The 17,510-nt window shown below is 29.8% G+C and overlaps 1 protein-coding gene across 3 annotated transcripts; it reads right to left on the bottom strand.

Moving 5' to 3' along the window:
* Positions 1 to 795: 795 nt before the first annotated feature.
* On the bottom strand, positions 796 to 14,550 carry LOC133188538 (uncharacterized). Of its 3 annotated transcripts, none has more exons than XM_061324009.1 (9): positions 14,443 to 14,550; positions 13,970 to 14,167; positions 13,526 to 13,642; positions 12,851 to 12,973; positions 11,723 to 11,851; positions 11,508 to 11,602; positions 11,069 to 11,232; positions 1,979 to 2,096; positions 796 to 909 (listed from the first exon to the last, which is right to left on the bottom strand). In XM_061324009.1, exons 1-9 carry the CDS (start codon positions 14,504 to 14,506, stop codon positions 835 to 837), a joined length of 1,083 nt encoding a protein of 360 aa, XP_061179993.1. In that variant the 5' UTR covers positions 14,507 to 14,550; the 3' UTR covers positions 796 to 834. The 3 variants fall into 3 exon arrangements, with proteins under 3 accessions (XP_061179993.1, XP_061179991.1, XP_061179992.1); XM_061324007.1 differs by lacking the exons at positions 796 to 909; positions 1,979 to 2,096 and adding exons at positions 10,254 to 10,434; positions 10,633 to 10,750; XM_061324008.1 differs by lacking the exons at positions 796 to 909; positions 1,979 to 2,096 and adding exons at positions 10,254 to 10,434; positions 10,633 to 10,750 and having other exon boundaries at positions 12,851 to 12,976; positions 13,529 to 13,642.
* Between the last annotated feature and the right edge of the window lie 2,960 nt (positions 14,551 to 17,510).

Below are 17,510 nucleotides of genomic sequence, written 5' to 3'. Positions count from 1 at the left end.
AGAGCAGTCCCGGTGACTGTTTTCTGGGACTGATTGCATATTGGGTGTGAAGATGGGTCTGGTTGGCACTGTATATATATATTTAATTTTCAACATCAAGACTATCTTTTACCAAAATTACCTAAAATTATTCAAAAGTTGTTTTTCTGGTTAAAGGTGGCTTTTGACAAAAGTTTGTCATCATTAGGATGAATATTTCAATATTTACTATATACTCCATACAAACACCAGAATTTCCATATTAATCAAATAAGGGATCTTTTAACAATAAAATATCATTATTGTGTTAATTAAATTTACACAAAGTAAGATTTTATGACAGAATTGTGGTTAAAAATGTATTTTAGAAATCACTACTGGAGTAGGCGAAATTACCTATCAAATGCTCAGTGGCTCTTTAATCAAGACTGTTTTTTTGAGAAATAAAAACAGTATTTAATATTATTTACTCTATCTTTGTTTCCATCTTCTTTTTTTCGCTTTGGAAACAGTGTTTAATCACATCTTTATAGTTCATATTGCATGAAATAAGAATGATATAGTCCACGTAAATGAAACACCCTTTCTTTAATTTACCATATTGAAGTATAATATTTCCTCACGCAAATTATTGCAATTCTTAAAGTTTTCTGTAGATGAAAAAAAAAAAGAAAACAAACAAACAAACAAACGAACACATAGACAACACTCCATGCTATTTTTCTCAAGTATTGTAAAGAGAAAAAAAACCCAGAAATCTTTGAGATTTTTATCAATTTATTTGGAAAGCAAATCAGTAATAAAGTTAATCATGTTAGAGTCCCTTAGATACCACAAGAACTAAAAATTAAAGTCTTAATGATGATGAGAACGACCAATGACACAACAGGCAATGATGGCAGTGTGGCTTGTGTGATCTCCCGGAAGAATCTGTAATCAGTATATATAGGGTATAGATATGATTAATCAACAATCAAGTACTACAGTCGCTACGTTATTGTCAAATGAGTGATATTAGATGGGTGGATAAAGAAAATTATCTAGGGAGAGTTAATGTTAATAATTGATTTCTGAAAACTGTTTTTATAAAAGTGAATTACAGGTATTTTGAATCCATACATGTGGGGAATTGTATATAACAAACGTCTTCAAACTGTTTAAATATGTATTATTTACTTCAGACAAAATCAATGATTAAACATTGTCATCTAAAGATATCTCTAAGTGAAATATGTGGAGATAACGAACAGTATTCGAGCTCAAAAGTCCATGAAACATTACAAGATAGGAGTAGAGCAAACACGGACCTCTAAAACATCAGAGGTGGGATCAGGTGCCATGGAGGAGTGAAATTTTATTCATAAAGATTAGATTTTTTGTAATGTATTTTTCTTAACTTATATTAAATAAGTTTGGTATTATAAAAAATGTTTTATAAAAATAAAGATTTAAATCGCTTAAGAGAAATGACCATAAAGTTTAAATGTTGAATATTATAACATTTTGACCCTTGGTGATTTCTAGACTTAAAATTTAATTTTTTATGTTTTTATGCTCTTTCGATGGATTATTCGTTTATTCATAATGTAAAATTAATTATTAGATTCATTTATATAAGACTATGAGACTATAATTTCTTTTTAAACGCTTAACACTTATACTTACAGTCAATGAACGTCCTAGAATGTCATCACTATGTATTATAATGTTTACAAGTATTATAATACAATTTTATTTTATTTGTCATTTCCAAAATTTACCCAGAAATGGGAAGCTAGCTTTGTACACAAATGTATTCGCTTTGTAAATATCAGCTCCTGTGGGATAATGATTAAAAAGAGAAATCACCACCCTCTTAAAAAATAATGAGTTCTACGTAGATTTCAGCTCTGTCAAACATTATAAGGAGACTTTTATGACAATCAGCTTTTGTCAACAACTTCAGTTTTAATAATTTATATAAATAATGTTGAATCGTATTCAATCCCTGTATACTTACAGCCACAGAACGTCCAAGAATTCCGTCTGTATGTCCAGTTGTGAGCCAATCGAATTTCCTGGTGTCCTCAACGTTTCCGTGATCGTCGTCATGGATATCACCAAGATCTCCAGGATTACTATAGTAATAATAACAACAAATAATAAATCAAATACATGTTATAATAAAAATCAGATTAAAAAAAAAACAAGGTTATTAATTGATTAAAATGTTGTCATTATTTTTTTTTTATTTGGATGTTGTCAAAACATTACTTAGTTCTGTCCTTATTCGAATAGTCCATATTTTCATGAAAATATTAAATTGCAAAATTTGCTGACTTACACATGACCCTGCACATGCTCGCCATGGTAAAGTTCTCCAATTGTGTCACAGTCATGTTCAAAATCTCCATACTCGTGGATCTGGAGTCCATGGTTATGGTCTTTGAAATCATCGCTTACATTAAAACCAGTTAGGTGGAATTTCATTGTAAGTTCTCCATCACCCTTGAAGAAAAGTAACGTGCTTACATTTTTCTGAATCAATTAAAAAAAATTAGAACATCAATTATTTAACGAGAAAACTTGAAAATTAAGGAAGACCACCCATCCCTAATATATACAAAAGTTTTTGTCAGCTAAAAATAGAATTCAAACTGATTTGGAATACCACGGGGGTAAAACTGCAGACAAATCATTACATCTATTTGAGATTTTATTCTAGGAAGACAATATAGCGGTTTATAAATTCAAGATTTATCAGTCTTTCAAAGTATCGTTCCTTCTACAAATCCAAAAAAAAAATAGGCCTACACATGAAAGTAAATAAGGAAAATCAATCATCACTTTTCTTCAAAAGAAAACATAAACAACAAGAAAAAACGCAGCATCTGTGACATTTCAATGCTTCCGTGTACATGATGGTGCAGACTGGTCGGTTGGTTAGGGTTTGGTTCCATCTCACATTGAGCGTAGGGCATTGCTGAAAAAAAAGGAAACAAAACGCTAGTTCCATAGAAAAAGTAATTTCGTTTAATATTTTTTTTAATTTCAAAAATTCAAATCAAAATACATTATACTTTTGGTATCATCTTAATAACTACAAACTTTATACCTAATACAAAACGATGAAACTTATATGGCACATCTTACTTACTTAGGATCATATATTCTATACCTGGTCTGCCGAAATATGGCTGAAATATTGCCAACTGGGCGTACAACAACAATCATCAATCACCTATATCTCGAAACTTGCTTTTCTTTCTCAAAAATATAGACTAAAAAAACTTACTGTTGGCATAGTCTGAATCGCCATCATCATCAGAGAGATGTAGATAGAGGTGAATATTCGCCTCATTACTCGTGGACGTTGCCACGAAGCCTGTATGAAAGGAGAAAATAATGTTGTTTTGAAATTTATATTAATAAATATACATGTAATTTCTTTTCTTTCAAAGAAAGATATGCTTGCCCTCCCCCCCCCCCCCAAATCCTGTAATTCAAGTTCCCATATAAAGTTTTGTTTTCTATTTATCAAACTTTTCGTTATCTGTAGAAGCTACAGAAAAAAAATATTGCAGAGTGTTGCTTTTATATGTTTGTATTATGATAAAGAGCTCTTTTGGCCCTGAAAATCAGATCATTTTTTTCTTTAAAAAAACTTACATGCATTCATACATTAATAAATAAATTAATAAAGAAAGAAAGTTAAGAAAATAATTAAACCTTTTTTTTTTTAAATTTTTTTTTATTTCTCTGCAAGGAATAAACAATGTACCTCACACATTGTGTGCAAGTCAAAATGTTTAATTGCTAACCAACAAAGGCTAGTACCAGAATTAATGAGTTCATCTTTGCAGTTCCACCTTTCTTTTCTTTTGAAAAAGCAATGGACAAGATTGACTCATAATCGTTTTCCTTTTATAGAAAATATTTCAGATGAATTAGCCAATCAGTTTCTTTTCTTAGCCACATATGGACTTAGAAATATCGTTCTAATGCTGTGTTTGCAGGATTTTATTCTGTTGCACTAATTGTGCCGTTTTGACCTATTTTTAGAGGATCTATTTGCACCACTTTAAGAGGATCGTCTAGCCTTTTCCCCTTTCAATTGTAATTAATTAGAGTTACTCAAATAGCCTTGAAGAAACTTCAGTGTACCGCTAGTCAAACTTATTAGACTCCTTTCAATGAACTTTAATTGGCAAGAATCGAAAAAAATAAATTTTCTATAAGATATCAATTAAACTTTCATTATTATTTCTCCATATTCATTTATTACTTGATATTACTTGACTTCCAGTTGGGCCACTCTTACATTTATCAAAACACTCTTTTTGTTGAACTGAAAAACATGTTACGTCTTTCTTATTTAATTGTTATTTTATTTATTATTATCATGGCAATATTGATACATTTATAATACACTATGTATAAAATCAATCTTATTTCAAAAGCATAGAATTGTTTTTGCCGTGTTTTGGAATTCTAGGTAGTTAGTACTTTTTTGCAGGATTTCAAATATTATTTACCTATTCTTAATTGATTTTTTTTTATTATAACGTCGCCTTTTTAAACCATACAATGAAATATCTTATTTCAATAGGGTTCTTCCTTGTAAAAAAGCATTTTTTGCCAATAAATTTATTAGTTATTAGTTTAACATATTTGAACCAGCTCAGTAATTTATGCAATCGGGTTCTACAACACTAAGCTTGTCTACGGAACTGCCCTCGATTTTTTTCTTCCAAAATTACAACAAAACTCGCGCGTTTTGCCTTTGTTAAAAGCGCAGTGCTAGTGCCTGGGGAATTTCTGTTCACAAGCATTATTTACTGATGCCATTTGCATTTTTGATTTTGAAATTCTGTTGTGCAATTTATTTTTATTAGATCTTCGTTGTCAAGACGTTTAGCCTTGTGTCGATGACCTAACATGTGAAAACACTTCTATTAGACCTTCAAAAATATTAGAAAATTACTGAATACACACGTTTCTAGCCTACCGACTTATGCAGGTTATATAAGTGACACTTGACATTTTGAATGCTCTCCACTATTTCCCGTTACATGTCACCTAATTTTAGTTCACATTGAGATAATTTGTACTTTAAATATTTCGCTAGTTTGATTCCTTTATCAGTAAGACCAGCTGAGTACTTTTTTAATATGAAAAAAAAAAAATCCTGCTGTCAGGATATGTACAAAAATTGTTCAGTGTAGGAGTAATATCGGATCATGATCTTACTCCAAATTAAAATAAAATAAACTTAATTGTAAATAGGAATTAATACGAAAAAAGTTCTTATTTTTCAAAAGAATATGATGCAAATTCAAGAAAATCTAAAAAGTATACGGATAAAATATTTTTGTACCAGTTCTTATTTATTATGCTACATCTTTTCTCTTCAAACTTAAACTTTTTTTTCCCAGAAAAACAACAAATTTATCAATTGAAATATATTTCAATTCCTCTAGGAAAATCAAGCTGCTTTAAGTACATGTAAAGCATGCGACACATTGTTGCAACACGCGAAATGTAATAACGCAAAATGTAATAAAATGAAATTATTACATTTTTGTTTTTACATTTTGCGTCGAAATCAACGCAAAATGTAATAAAGCGAAAAGTAAAAAAGAGACTTTTAAAGATTATTACATTTTGCGTTAATACATTTTGCGTCGAGATTAGTGAAGAATGTATTTATGTACTTTTTGATTATTACATGTACATTTTGCATTATTTAATTTTGCGTTGAGAACCAAACAAAAATATAAAATTTGCGGTTTATAAAAAAAGTGTCAACTGTTCCAACCCACTTTATACCGTATAAATTGGGAAGCTCTTAAATTCATTCCTTATAATTCAATTTTCATTCATTTATTGTAAGAAAAAAATTATAGCCCCAAAAAATAAATTAAAATTGTACAAAATTTAAATGTAACGTCAGGCGGATCGATATGTTTTTGACGCAAGTCATTTTGACGTAGGCAACCCAATTTATACAATATAAAGTAAAACTTTTATTCAATCAAATTGCGCGTTACAATCAGAATTAAATTATAATAACATACAAATGTAACACACAAATCATAATATTTTTTTGTATTGCGTTCAACGGAAAACATCATAGAATTGATTTAAACATATCTTAAATATTATAAAATATGAAAAGATATTGTGCCGAAGTGGATGAGTCGATAAGGAGTATGAAATGCTTTTCAGGTCTTTCATATAATTTATGCATAGATAAAACTATGTCTCTCAGAAGTCTGAGATTTTGTTTCCTAGTAAATTTTTGCATTGCACGCTCCTAACATAAAAATTGTATATCAACTGAATACTAGTGGTAATGAACATAAAGATGATTTAAAATCGGTGGAATTTAATCAATGATAAAATTGGCGAATCAAATTCTAGTTACTCAAATATACGTAAACACAAGACATTGGCATGTCCTTTTGCATTTCAAAATAATAAAAACTAATGAGAATTGTCATGTTTGAAAGTCAGGAAATCGGCACATTATATTCAATCCCTTGAAATGACATTTACATTGTTTTGTAGATCAGAAAACGGCTGAAAATAAAGTAATACATTATCATTGGTGGGAAAATTATTCTCAGCATAACTGTCCAGAATGTGTGTTTTTACATTTTGCATTGTTGCGTTTTGCTTAATATCGACACAAAATATAAAATAACAAAAGAAATAAAATCAAAAAAAAAAAAAAAAAAAAAAAAAAATCTTATTACATTTTGCCTTATTAGATTTTGCGTTCACAACAACGCAAATCGTTATAATGCAAAATTTGATATTCCTAATAGTTTCTTATTACGTTTATTACATTATGCTTTGATTTCGACGAAAATTGTAATAATCCCGGTTTGTTACATTTTGCGTTGCTAGTACATTTCACATTGTTACAACGCATGCAAGATTTAAAGTTAAAGCAAAATTCGGCAACTGAGCAAAACAGAAAACTTTATGATATATTTTCTTCAATCAGCAATATTTTAATCAATTACAAATACTAACTTATTTAGATAGAGTCAATGTTCAATGTTTATAGACAATCTACATGAAATGATATACAGTAGTTAGGGTTTTACATGCAATAAACATGTAATTGTATTTCAGTGCTATTATGTATATATATGTGTATAAACGTAAAAGATTGCTGCCCTATCAAAAAAAAAAAAAAAAAATAAAAAAAAAAAAAAAAAAAAAAAAAAAATAAATAAATAAATAAAAATAAAAATAAAAAAGACGGGCGCTTTTGAAAAGTCTGCTTTATCAAAAAATGCACTATGCATCATGCCTTAATTAAAATACATATACATAACTAAATATTTTTAAAAACTGTCTCTTTTCTGGGCTATAAAGAGAAGAAAGAAAATTTATCATTTAATATTCCCATTATATAAACATGATAAATTTTTGAGATATAGTTCCAATATACAAACTTAAAAATATATAGCCGAATTTCTCTTTGTAATTAGCATATTGGTTAAAATGAAATCCTCGACATCACATGTATGATGTCCAATATTTAGCGATGGACAAGATAGGCTGTGGTCCCTTTTCGGTTCTTGGTTTTGGTTGTCTCTTACAGCGATGCAGTGGTTCATAATAAAAAGAACCTGTAGTCATCACTGTTACAAAATAATTATTGATTCTAAGTTAAATGTTACAGGGAGATCACGATATCACAGGAAGGTCTAACAATTTGTCAGGTGCTGTTTTTCTCTTTTTTATTCATTTTTTCCATTAATTTAAAAAAAAAAAATGCTTGAGAAAGAGAATAAAATTGCTTATCTGCCAAATTTATATATTCTATGCAAAAGAATCAGATTCAAATGTTGTGTATAAAAATCTCAGAAAGCAAAGCTTAATTGTGCGCTATGTTTGCCGTAGTGAAAAATTCATAAAGCTTTAATTTTTACAATTCCACCAGACCTGAGAAAATTCGTAAAAAAAATGTTATACTTTGTCATCTTCTTGTGGAATCCATGTAGAATTAGAAACAAATTTAATACCGGTTTTAAAAAGCGTCATTCAAAGACCAATTGCACACTATCACAATTTTAATTTGTTCAGATTTTTACAGTAAGGAGCATAATTCGGCCTTTAACACATACCTTGTCCCTTCATAAGTAATTAAAAACAAGTACAATCATGGTTACAGCAAACATAACGTATTGTGGTGCACAGCCGCATTCTATATGACCACTGCTTATGATTCAACGAATGCAAGTGACTCCTTGCGGTATCATACAATGTTGAAAAGCATATATTTGCTTTTCTTTTAAGAACGATGTAAATAAAATCATTTTTTGACCATTTGACGATCGACATTTTATGAGAATCTGTCATTAGCAAAACATTGATAAAATATATTAAATTTCTTGTATTCTGAGATAAATTTATATATTGAAAAAAATTGTGAAATAAAAATCTATCTTGGCCAATTTAGTAGAAACATCCTAGTATAATGTATTTAACACCTGCCATAAGTTTCATTCAGAAAATATACCCTGAAATTAAAGTTATTTTGTGGCATGAAATAAAAGATTTTGTTTGTTCGTTTGTTTTTTTTTGTTTAACATCCCTCTCGAGAAATGTTCACTCATATGGAGACGCCACCACTTGCCGTGGAGGGCTGCAAATGTACACCTATATTCTACACCTATATTCAACACTATATTGTCACATCCGACCAGTCTCCATGTCCCGGAGTGCGCTCTACCCTTGCGACACTCGGGCGACAAAATAAAATAAATAAAAAGATAAATGAAGAAAATGACAAATAAATAATGAGTATTGGCCCCATTATGTTGTTTTTAACTTTATATCTACATGACATGCTAGCATCCATGATAAGGACGGAATGGAACATCTGTTTCTTTGAAAAATATTTTGTAAAATTGAGATCAAACATACGTGTGTCATCAATACAAATTTAAGATACATGTAAGAATGAGTTCTGGTGCATGTATATTTGTAATATGAAGAGAGCGATCAGTAATCAAGCTCAAAAGTTCATTGCAATAATAATTTGGAATGTATCTAATTGTCGAATTGATATTTTTTCTTTTCATGTAGACGTTTTTTTAATATACATTTTGCTTCATATGATTACAAAAAAGGGGCGTAATTGGTACCCATGAAAATTCAGATCGTTAAAAGACTTCACCTCCAGAAAATACATAGGTATTGTCAATCAAAAGCTCATGAAAAGCATTTATTTAAAATCAACTTTAGAGTCTTTGTATATAGAATCAGAATGTGTTTAATAAAATAATTCTGCAGAGGACCACGGGCAAGGTGTGTAAATTTACAAGTTCCGTTTTTAATTGTAAAGCAGGTTCTATGATGTCAAAAAGCCTGGACTTAAATTTATCATGGGGAATGATTGTATAAATGAAAAAAAGTAAAAATAACGAATAGTGATCGATCTAAAAAAAATCAATCAATACAAATTTGTAAAAAAGGCATAAAACACAGACCCCCGGAAATACCAGAGGTGAGAACAGGTGCTTTGGAGGAGTAGGCATTCCCTGTTGACTTGTTACACCTCCCGTGTAGTCATTAGGTAGTCAGGAAATTTTCATAATCATTTAGTATAAAAACAAGGGCCTAAAACTGGTATGAAACACGGCGGCCAAAATACAAGCAAATGATCGGCTACATTGTAAACAAGGGTCATTATAAGGCCCATATAAAGTGTTGAATAGCCGTGCGAATTGATGCTATTGAATTTGGTAAAAGTTTCTGATTTCAAATTTTCTAAAAGTTCCTTAAAGTTTTTAAGTGCCCACGGGTGATTAACCCCACTCTTCAACTATGCTGCTGTTCAGTATTGTGTATAATGAAATACACAAGTTTGATTATTATAAGCTGAAGTAGTATTATTTATGATTATTAATGACGTCTGAATTACCGATTCAACTGTAATTCAGTAGGGTAAGGTTTTTCCAGTTAAAGTTGCAGAATAATTTAAGTTTGTCATTCTGTTTTACGATTAAATTTCTTCAAACTCTTTTGTCGTACATGCATGATTTGATTTGGCAATAAGAACTAAATGTTAATGTAATGAAATTAGACAGATGAAATTTCAATTCAAAGTCATGAAATTATGTTTCAAAAGGAATCAGCATCAAGTTACGTTAATATTGATACAGTTGCAAAATATTGTGTAAACTCACAAGCTTATATTTTCGTATTAACTATAAAATAAGTGCATGATATAACGGATTGGCACAAAGGAAATAGCAAACACAGAAAAAAAATGACTTCAATGATGTTTATTTGAAAAGAAATTCAGAAAAATATGTTATGCAGGTACATTTTTTTGAAAGTTTTCTTTAAGGAATCGACAACTTAAAGATGCAAACTTCAGTGGGCATGTGAACGACCAATGACACAACAAGCGATGATAGATGTATGGCTCGTGTGGTCTCCCTGAAGAATCTGGGAAAGAATACAAACTAAATTACTTGTACATAAAATCCACAAAGTCCTTATAAAAACAGGCTTTTTCAAGCAAAAAAGATCTTCTGGTGTCATTACGTAAAAGTTTGTGACAATTAAAATATGAAAATCAGTTTTAACAGACTTTTCTAGGCAGAAATTAGAAAAGAAAATAGAAAAGTTGAACACAATACATACTGCCAGGGAACGTCCCAGAATTCCATCATCCTCGTCGATACGGAGCCAATCAAAGGATCGAGTGGCCGTCACGGTTCCTCGATCGTCATCATGGAGATCTCCCAGGTCACCAGGATTGCTGTGGGATACAAAAATGGTCAAACTGTGTTTAAAAGGTAGTTATTTTTTGTACATTAATTTCACATATTAATTTTACATATTGAAAAGATGCACTTTATAGTTAATAGAAAGCTACTCAATATTGTATACGCAGAACATTCAGCAAATTGGATATTTCTAAGCCTATGCATTACCCGAATTTTTTTAATCGCTTTTTTCAATAATATACACGTAATTATTTCCAGAAAAAAGTTGTTTGCTTGTTGCAAAGATGCACTTTATAGTTAATAGAAAACTACAATGTACTCAATATTGTATATGCAGAGGAAATACCTACGCGTGACCTTGGACATGCTCGCCGTGGTAAAGTTCTCCTATGGTGTCACAGCCATGCTCCATATCTCCATACTCGTGGATCTGGAGTCCGTGATTATGGTCTTCGAAATCATCACTTACATTAAATCCAGTAAGATGGAAGTACATGGTTAAATCTCCTGTGCCCTGAGAAGCAATACTAGAGTTGATTTTGTACAAAGATATTGAAAATATCACTCTACAATTCATTGTATTAGAAAAAATCAACATCATTAGATGCATTCAAGATACTAGCATAGCTAGCCTTGCTATATAGGGTTAATGAACACTCTGTATAAAATTAACGCTCATGACCCCTAAAAACTAGCATATCGTTTAAGATTGGAGATCTACGTCGTTCTGCGTAGCCGCTACGATCTTGAATGCATCCCTGGGAATTAGATAAATACTTAAATACATACTCTTTGTGACATCTCAATACTTCCATGAACATGGTGGTGCAGACTGGCCAGCTGATTTGGGTTAGGTTCCATCTGACAGTGGGCATAGTGCAATTCTGCCACCAAAAGAGAATATAGTTTAATTCTAAAATGTGTATATCAAAGACAGTAAAACTAATTTAAAGAGAAACTGAACGAATTTGAATATAAGGATAACTTTTATGATCTTAGGTTACCCTGATCCTCAGTGGTTGCTACATGACGATCCTCATCTTCAGAAGGGTGATCAGGGACGTCTAAGAAGAAGTCCATGCTGACCATGTGGTGTGTGGTTTCCATGACAACACTTCTCATCGGACAAACATCTGATTTTATCAAGATTAAAATTAATTTATGATTCAATTTTACTCCGTTTTATTCAAATTTTGGAACATTAATAGATGAAAAGCTAGCGTTAAATCTCAAACCAAGTCAAGCAACAATTCATCTAAATAAAATTTTTAGAAACAAACACAAAACAAACCTTTCCTTTATTTAAATAAAGAATCATTTACAAATTCAATTAGTGAAAATAACTAATTTAAAAATGTTATTTCGTCGATTACAGTGGTATTATTAAATATTCACAAGTCCAATAATGTTTTGGCCGCATTCTTATTTACTTCTTATGTCTATATCAATATTTATATCAATAATGTACAATGTTTCGTTTAAATTATACCTATTAGATATATCTTGCTTGACGTTTGTGTGAAACCTTTCATAAAGTTAGCTGTACATTACCTGAAGTTTATGTTAATGCTTAATCTGAAAATAAATAGCGGTTCAGAAAATGCTACCAGACTAAGGCCAAAAAAAAAAAAAATGTCATATGGAATTTTTTTCAAATGAAATTACACGAACACACGTCTGTGGAAGTAATTGTACTACATTGTATAATTATTAGTCGTTTGTTCAGTACGGAAGCCAAATAAAAAACCCCAAACATTCATAGAATGCCAAAAAAAAAAAAAAAACAAATGAACCCATTGAATCATAAAAAAAAAAATAGATTAAAAACTAATTCACAAAATTAAAACGATATATAAAGAATAGATTTATAAATAATTAAAAAAAAAAAAACAAAAACCAAATTCTAAACATAAAAAAGGAATAAAAAACTAAATTAAAAAATACAAAAATAAATTAAGAATGAATTAAAAAAAATTACAAAATAAAAACTAAATCACCAAAGAAAAAAAAATTTCCAAATACAAAATCAAATGATTAAGAAAAACCCAAACAAATTACGAGAAAAATAAGTAAATTTATTATGAAATAAAATTCTAAATTACAAAATAAAATATCAGAAACTATTTTATTACCGTGATCTGAATCGGAACTAGTGACAACATAATCATGTGGAGGGGTATGATAGGGGATGTCCAAAAAGAAGTCCATGTTAACATGGTGTTCCTCTGTTTCTCTCTCGACACTTCTCACTGGGTCTGCTCATTGCAAGAAAAAATATGATTGATAAACTTCTGATAATTTTCTTCAGGGTACTAGGGTGTGTTTATAAACTTTAATTATCACCAATAAATACCCTCCTTTAAAATAACATTCTTCATGAGGTAAAAAAAAATTAGCATGAAAATTTAGCATGAAAATAAGATTCATAATTTAAACTTAAGTTTCGTCTTAAAACCTTTATGTGTAAGTATTTTTTTTTGTTGGAAACGAGATTTAATTGAAACAAATTCTTTTACTTGAGAGTATCTTTGCGCAGACTAATATCAAATGAGATTCAAAAATAAATAAATAAATATATGAATAAATAAATTAATAAATCAATAAATATATAAATAAATAAATGTATAAAGACAGAAAGGAAGAAAGAAAGAAAAAAGAAAGAAAAATAAAAAATAATTAAATTAATTAAATAAATTAATTAAATTTTGTAATCAAAACAAATTAATTAACGATAATTTATATCTAATTCATGTACTCAATAAGTAACAAGAACAACAACAGCAAAAAAAAAAAGTAAATTATATTACCACTGGCAGGATGATCGGGGATATTCATATAAAAGTCCATATTGACTCGGTGTTCCCTGGTTTCCCTGGTAACACTTGCAACTGGATTCAATTCATTGTGACAATCGTCTTCCTGACCTGCATTTACAATCATCTATTAATAATGAATATATTGTGTATATTGCCTGCATGAACATGTAAATTGACATACATCAGTCTAATATATTTTGTTGTTCATCATTTAGTTTGTATATAAAACACCTATTTAAAAATTCCAAACATACAATGTTTTTCCTTTAATAAAAAAGCCTAATTGACAATCTTGATGAAAAGATTTTTCCTTCTGTGAAGCTCCGGTCCTTACATAGTAAATTGATATGATTGAGTGCTACGAAACTGAAAACTGTGAACAACTTTTCACGAAATTACATCTTTTGCCAAAAACAGATCAAGAAACAAAATTACCCGGATGAGAACCTGGGATGTCCAAGTGGAAGTGCAGGTGTACTCTGTGGTTCCTGGTTTCCCTGACAACACTTCTGTACGGCCTTGGTGGGCGGACAATGCCGTGAAGCTGGTCATGTTCGTGAACAATTTCCCAGAGAGCAGAGAGGTTGGATCTCAGAAACTGGACTTCGTCTTGAAGGTGGGAGATTTCAGTTTCTGATAAATAAAAGAGGCCACATAATCAAATTAATAAGATTAAAATTATCCATTAGACATTTTCCTGAAAATAAAATAATGACATGAAAAAATGCAACTTGCATGATTTACGGGAAGACTTTCTTTTAAAAAGATAAATTGTTCAAAAAGCCCAAAAATTATCAAAACTACAAAAGTAAAATAAAATTTTAAAAAAAAGATGAAAATTTGATTTTTTTTTTCTCCCTGACAATTTTTATTCATATGAAAATAATTTAAAAAAAAGAAAAACTCACGAAAGGGACGTCCAGCCACCAAATAGGCCAGAGAGACCACCACGAGGATCGTTAAGGCTTGCATTGTTCCTATTGCCCGTACTGATCAGAACTACAGACGGGGAACATACTGGCTTAGATGCAATCTCTTTATGTAAGTGCTGCTCTTAAGAAGCAAACCAATGAGAGAAAAAGAAAAGTCTATATATAGAGTAGTTGAAGTTGCATGAGATTTTCCTTTTTTCTTTCACGAGATTAAAAAAAAAATGTCTTTCGCATTCAAGGTGTTTTTTTTCTCTTAAATTGTAATTTGCTGTAATATTATGTTAAAAGTATTTGATTAAATGGAAGTGAAATATTAACCCTTATTATTTACTTAGGCAGACTTTGGGTAATAATTCATTTTATATTGTACAAAAAAATAAACATGGATAAAAACAACAGTGACACTAGTAAACATAATCAATTTGATACCCAATGTTGAGTATGTATAGAAATACATAAGAATTAAATTAAAATAGAATTAAAATGTATTTTTACTGTAATTCTTTTGTTGATCCTATTCATGAACTTCATAAGCAGAGATTTAAATAAACATAATAAAAAAGCTTATATGTTTAGTTAACAATTATGATATACATAAATGACTGGAATAAAATCTTTTAAAGTCTCTAATAATTTCTTGCATTTGATGTAGTTTATGCAAAGTAACTGAGATGCATTGAAAAATACACAAATTTATAGTCCAAATGGATTTGAAATAAAACATTCAGAATAATTTGCTTTATGTCATCCTAGTAGAATGCAATGAAAACAGAAGATAAAAACACAAAACTTCATTCAAGAAAACACATGTAAACATATTCATTTATGTTTCTTTTTTTTATAGGAAATCCACAGAAAATTTCTTAAATTTACATTTTATTGTGTTTAAGATTTGTAAGAGAGAAAAATGCATTTCTCTTGGGAAAAATTGAATAAATCTTATCTGTATGACAAGTTATCAGTCAGATCATTTACTTGTCCAGTGCATGTAAAAAACTTTGCATGATATATAAATATATATCAAAAAATACTTAGATGGCATTAAAATTAAACCCAACAATCGTCTTCTAAAATGTCAAGTAGATCTAAAGAAACCTTGAAACATTAAGTGATTCGACTTCCCGTGTAATCAACAATTGTACTGAAGAAGTTTTGAAATTTTAGTGCAAATAATTGCAGTAAGGTATTATGCTAATACATTGTAAATACTGTTGAGTTTGCTTTGTTGAAAACTAGCATATTTGTCCTGTTGAAACTCCGTTGAAATGCTAAATGACCTTGAAACATTTTAACTTTTGCAGGAAAATATGTAAGAAGACCATATTTCCTTCTGTATGTCTTCTGCGTGGCGCAGGGTTAGTGCAAAGTCCCCCTTCATTCTAGAGTCGCCAAGTAAGGATTTGATCTATTGAAATGATTAATTGATTGTATGTTTTAGGTCCTATTCATGAATGATCTTTGAGTGGATGGGTTGGAGTCCACCATGTCCATAAATATGGAGAGTTGGAGACTGATTATCCTATAAAGACCGATATCCATCCTTACAGTTTATACTGGCAGACAAAATTCTCTCATAATGCAATTGCTGTAGATCTAACTTTGCAGCTCCCCATCTCATATCAGCGGCATCCCATAATAAGTGAAATATTCTGAATGGACATATAGCAAATAACAAATAGATCTTCCTGATAAAACTAAATAAAACTAGTATTATATTTTCCCTTAACAAGTGAAACAGAGGAGAACGATTTTACATGTAAACAAGAAAGAAGAAACAGATCTAATTTGGGACCACATTTGTTTTTTAGAAGATTCTTTTACAATAATTTGTAAGCATTTCTTGAAATAATCTACCATTTAGTTATATTGCCTTCATCAATACAATTTATCAGAACGCTCACTTATAAAATACGTTGTGGTCATTTAAGGACATACGCAACCTACCTTATCTACTGATAATTTTTTTTCAAGATATTCTTAATTTAAGATTATAGTGCCATCAGATGTTCGTAAAAAAATCAGCATGCATTACCAGGGGTTTTGAAAATATATAAATTGTTGGAAATTTTTGCATAATTCAAAGAAAAATATACCAAAATTACTAAACGTATATTCTAGATGTTTTGTTTATCCAAACTTGCTTAGAAGAAGTGTACAACAGAATATATATAGACATTAAAATGTAGCACACAGTTCCTTTAAGCATCGGAACTCCTCAACTCCAGGAAAAAAGACAGTATAGTTCAAACTACGTTGCACATGTCCTTAAATCAAAATTTCTTTTACACTGTTCAACGTGCCAAAGTTCTAAATGTATTTTAGCTTAAAAACTTATAAATAAGTAATGTATATATATATATATATATATATATATATATATATATATATATATATATATATATATATATATATATATATATATATATATATATATATATATATATATATATATATGTATGTATAAGGGTGTGTGTGTGTGTGTGAGAGGGTGTGTGTGTGTGTGTGTGGTTTAAAATTCATGATTTTGCAAAACGAAACCTGTACATTTTTATGCATTTTTTGAAGATGCATTTTCAATGACAAAAATAAAAAGAATACCTACCCATAAAGAAACATTGTGTTATAATGTGTAGGATTGATAATATTTGTCCTAGTCCTATTTGTTTTGTGCATGCTACATGTAATTCATAGACAAAAAAAAAAATAATAATCATGACATTGTAGCAAATTGTGGAGTTGTTTTTTTTAAGAAATAAACAATGATGTTAACTGAAATATAAAAACTTTTTTATGATTGAAATTTAATTTCACTGTATATATACTGTTACATGTAGTCAGATACTAATTTTCAAAGTATCAAAGTATATAAATGTGTCAAAGTATCAAATACCACTGTAAATCAAATTCATTATGTATTTTCATACTAATTGTTAGGCCATTACTTACACACTGAATTGTCGACGGATTTTTCCGTTATTTCACGATTATGACAAATAGCTCACGGTGGGTGTGACCGGTCGGCAGGGGATGCTCACTTCTCCATG

This window comes from Saccostrea echinata, unplaced genomic scaffold (assembly GCF_033153115.1).
Source record: "Saccostrea echinata isolate AGI-Se365-2 ecotype Australia unplaced genomic scaffold, CSIRO_AGI_Sech_v1 ptg000016l, whole genome shotgun sequence".
NCBI classification, from domain to species: domain Eukaryota; kingdom Metazoa; phylum Mollusca; class Bivalvia; order Ostreida; family Ostreidae; genus Saccostrea; species Saccostrea echinata.
This window is presented reverse-complemented; position numbering and strand designations above follow the sequence as displayed.

What these genes read in the sequence shown, in the direction of transcription:
- LOC133188538 (XM_061324009.1), bottom strand. Translation starts at nt 14,506, where the DNA reads ATGCAAGCCTTAACGATCCTCGTGGTGGTCTCTCTGGCCTATTTGGTG. An exon ending in CATCCCAGGTTCTCATCCGG is followed by an intron (nt 13,643 to 13,969) that starts GTAATTTTGTTT and finishes TTGTAAATGCAG; the next exon opens with GTCAGGAAGACGATTGTCAC. An exon ending in TAGTTCCGATTCAGATCACG is followed by an intron (nt 11,852 to 12,850) that starts GTAATAAAATAG and finishes TGATAAAATCAG; the next exon opens with ATGTTTGTCCGATGAGAAGT.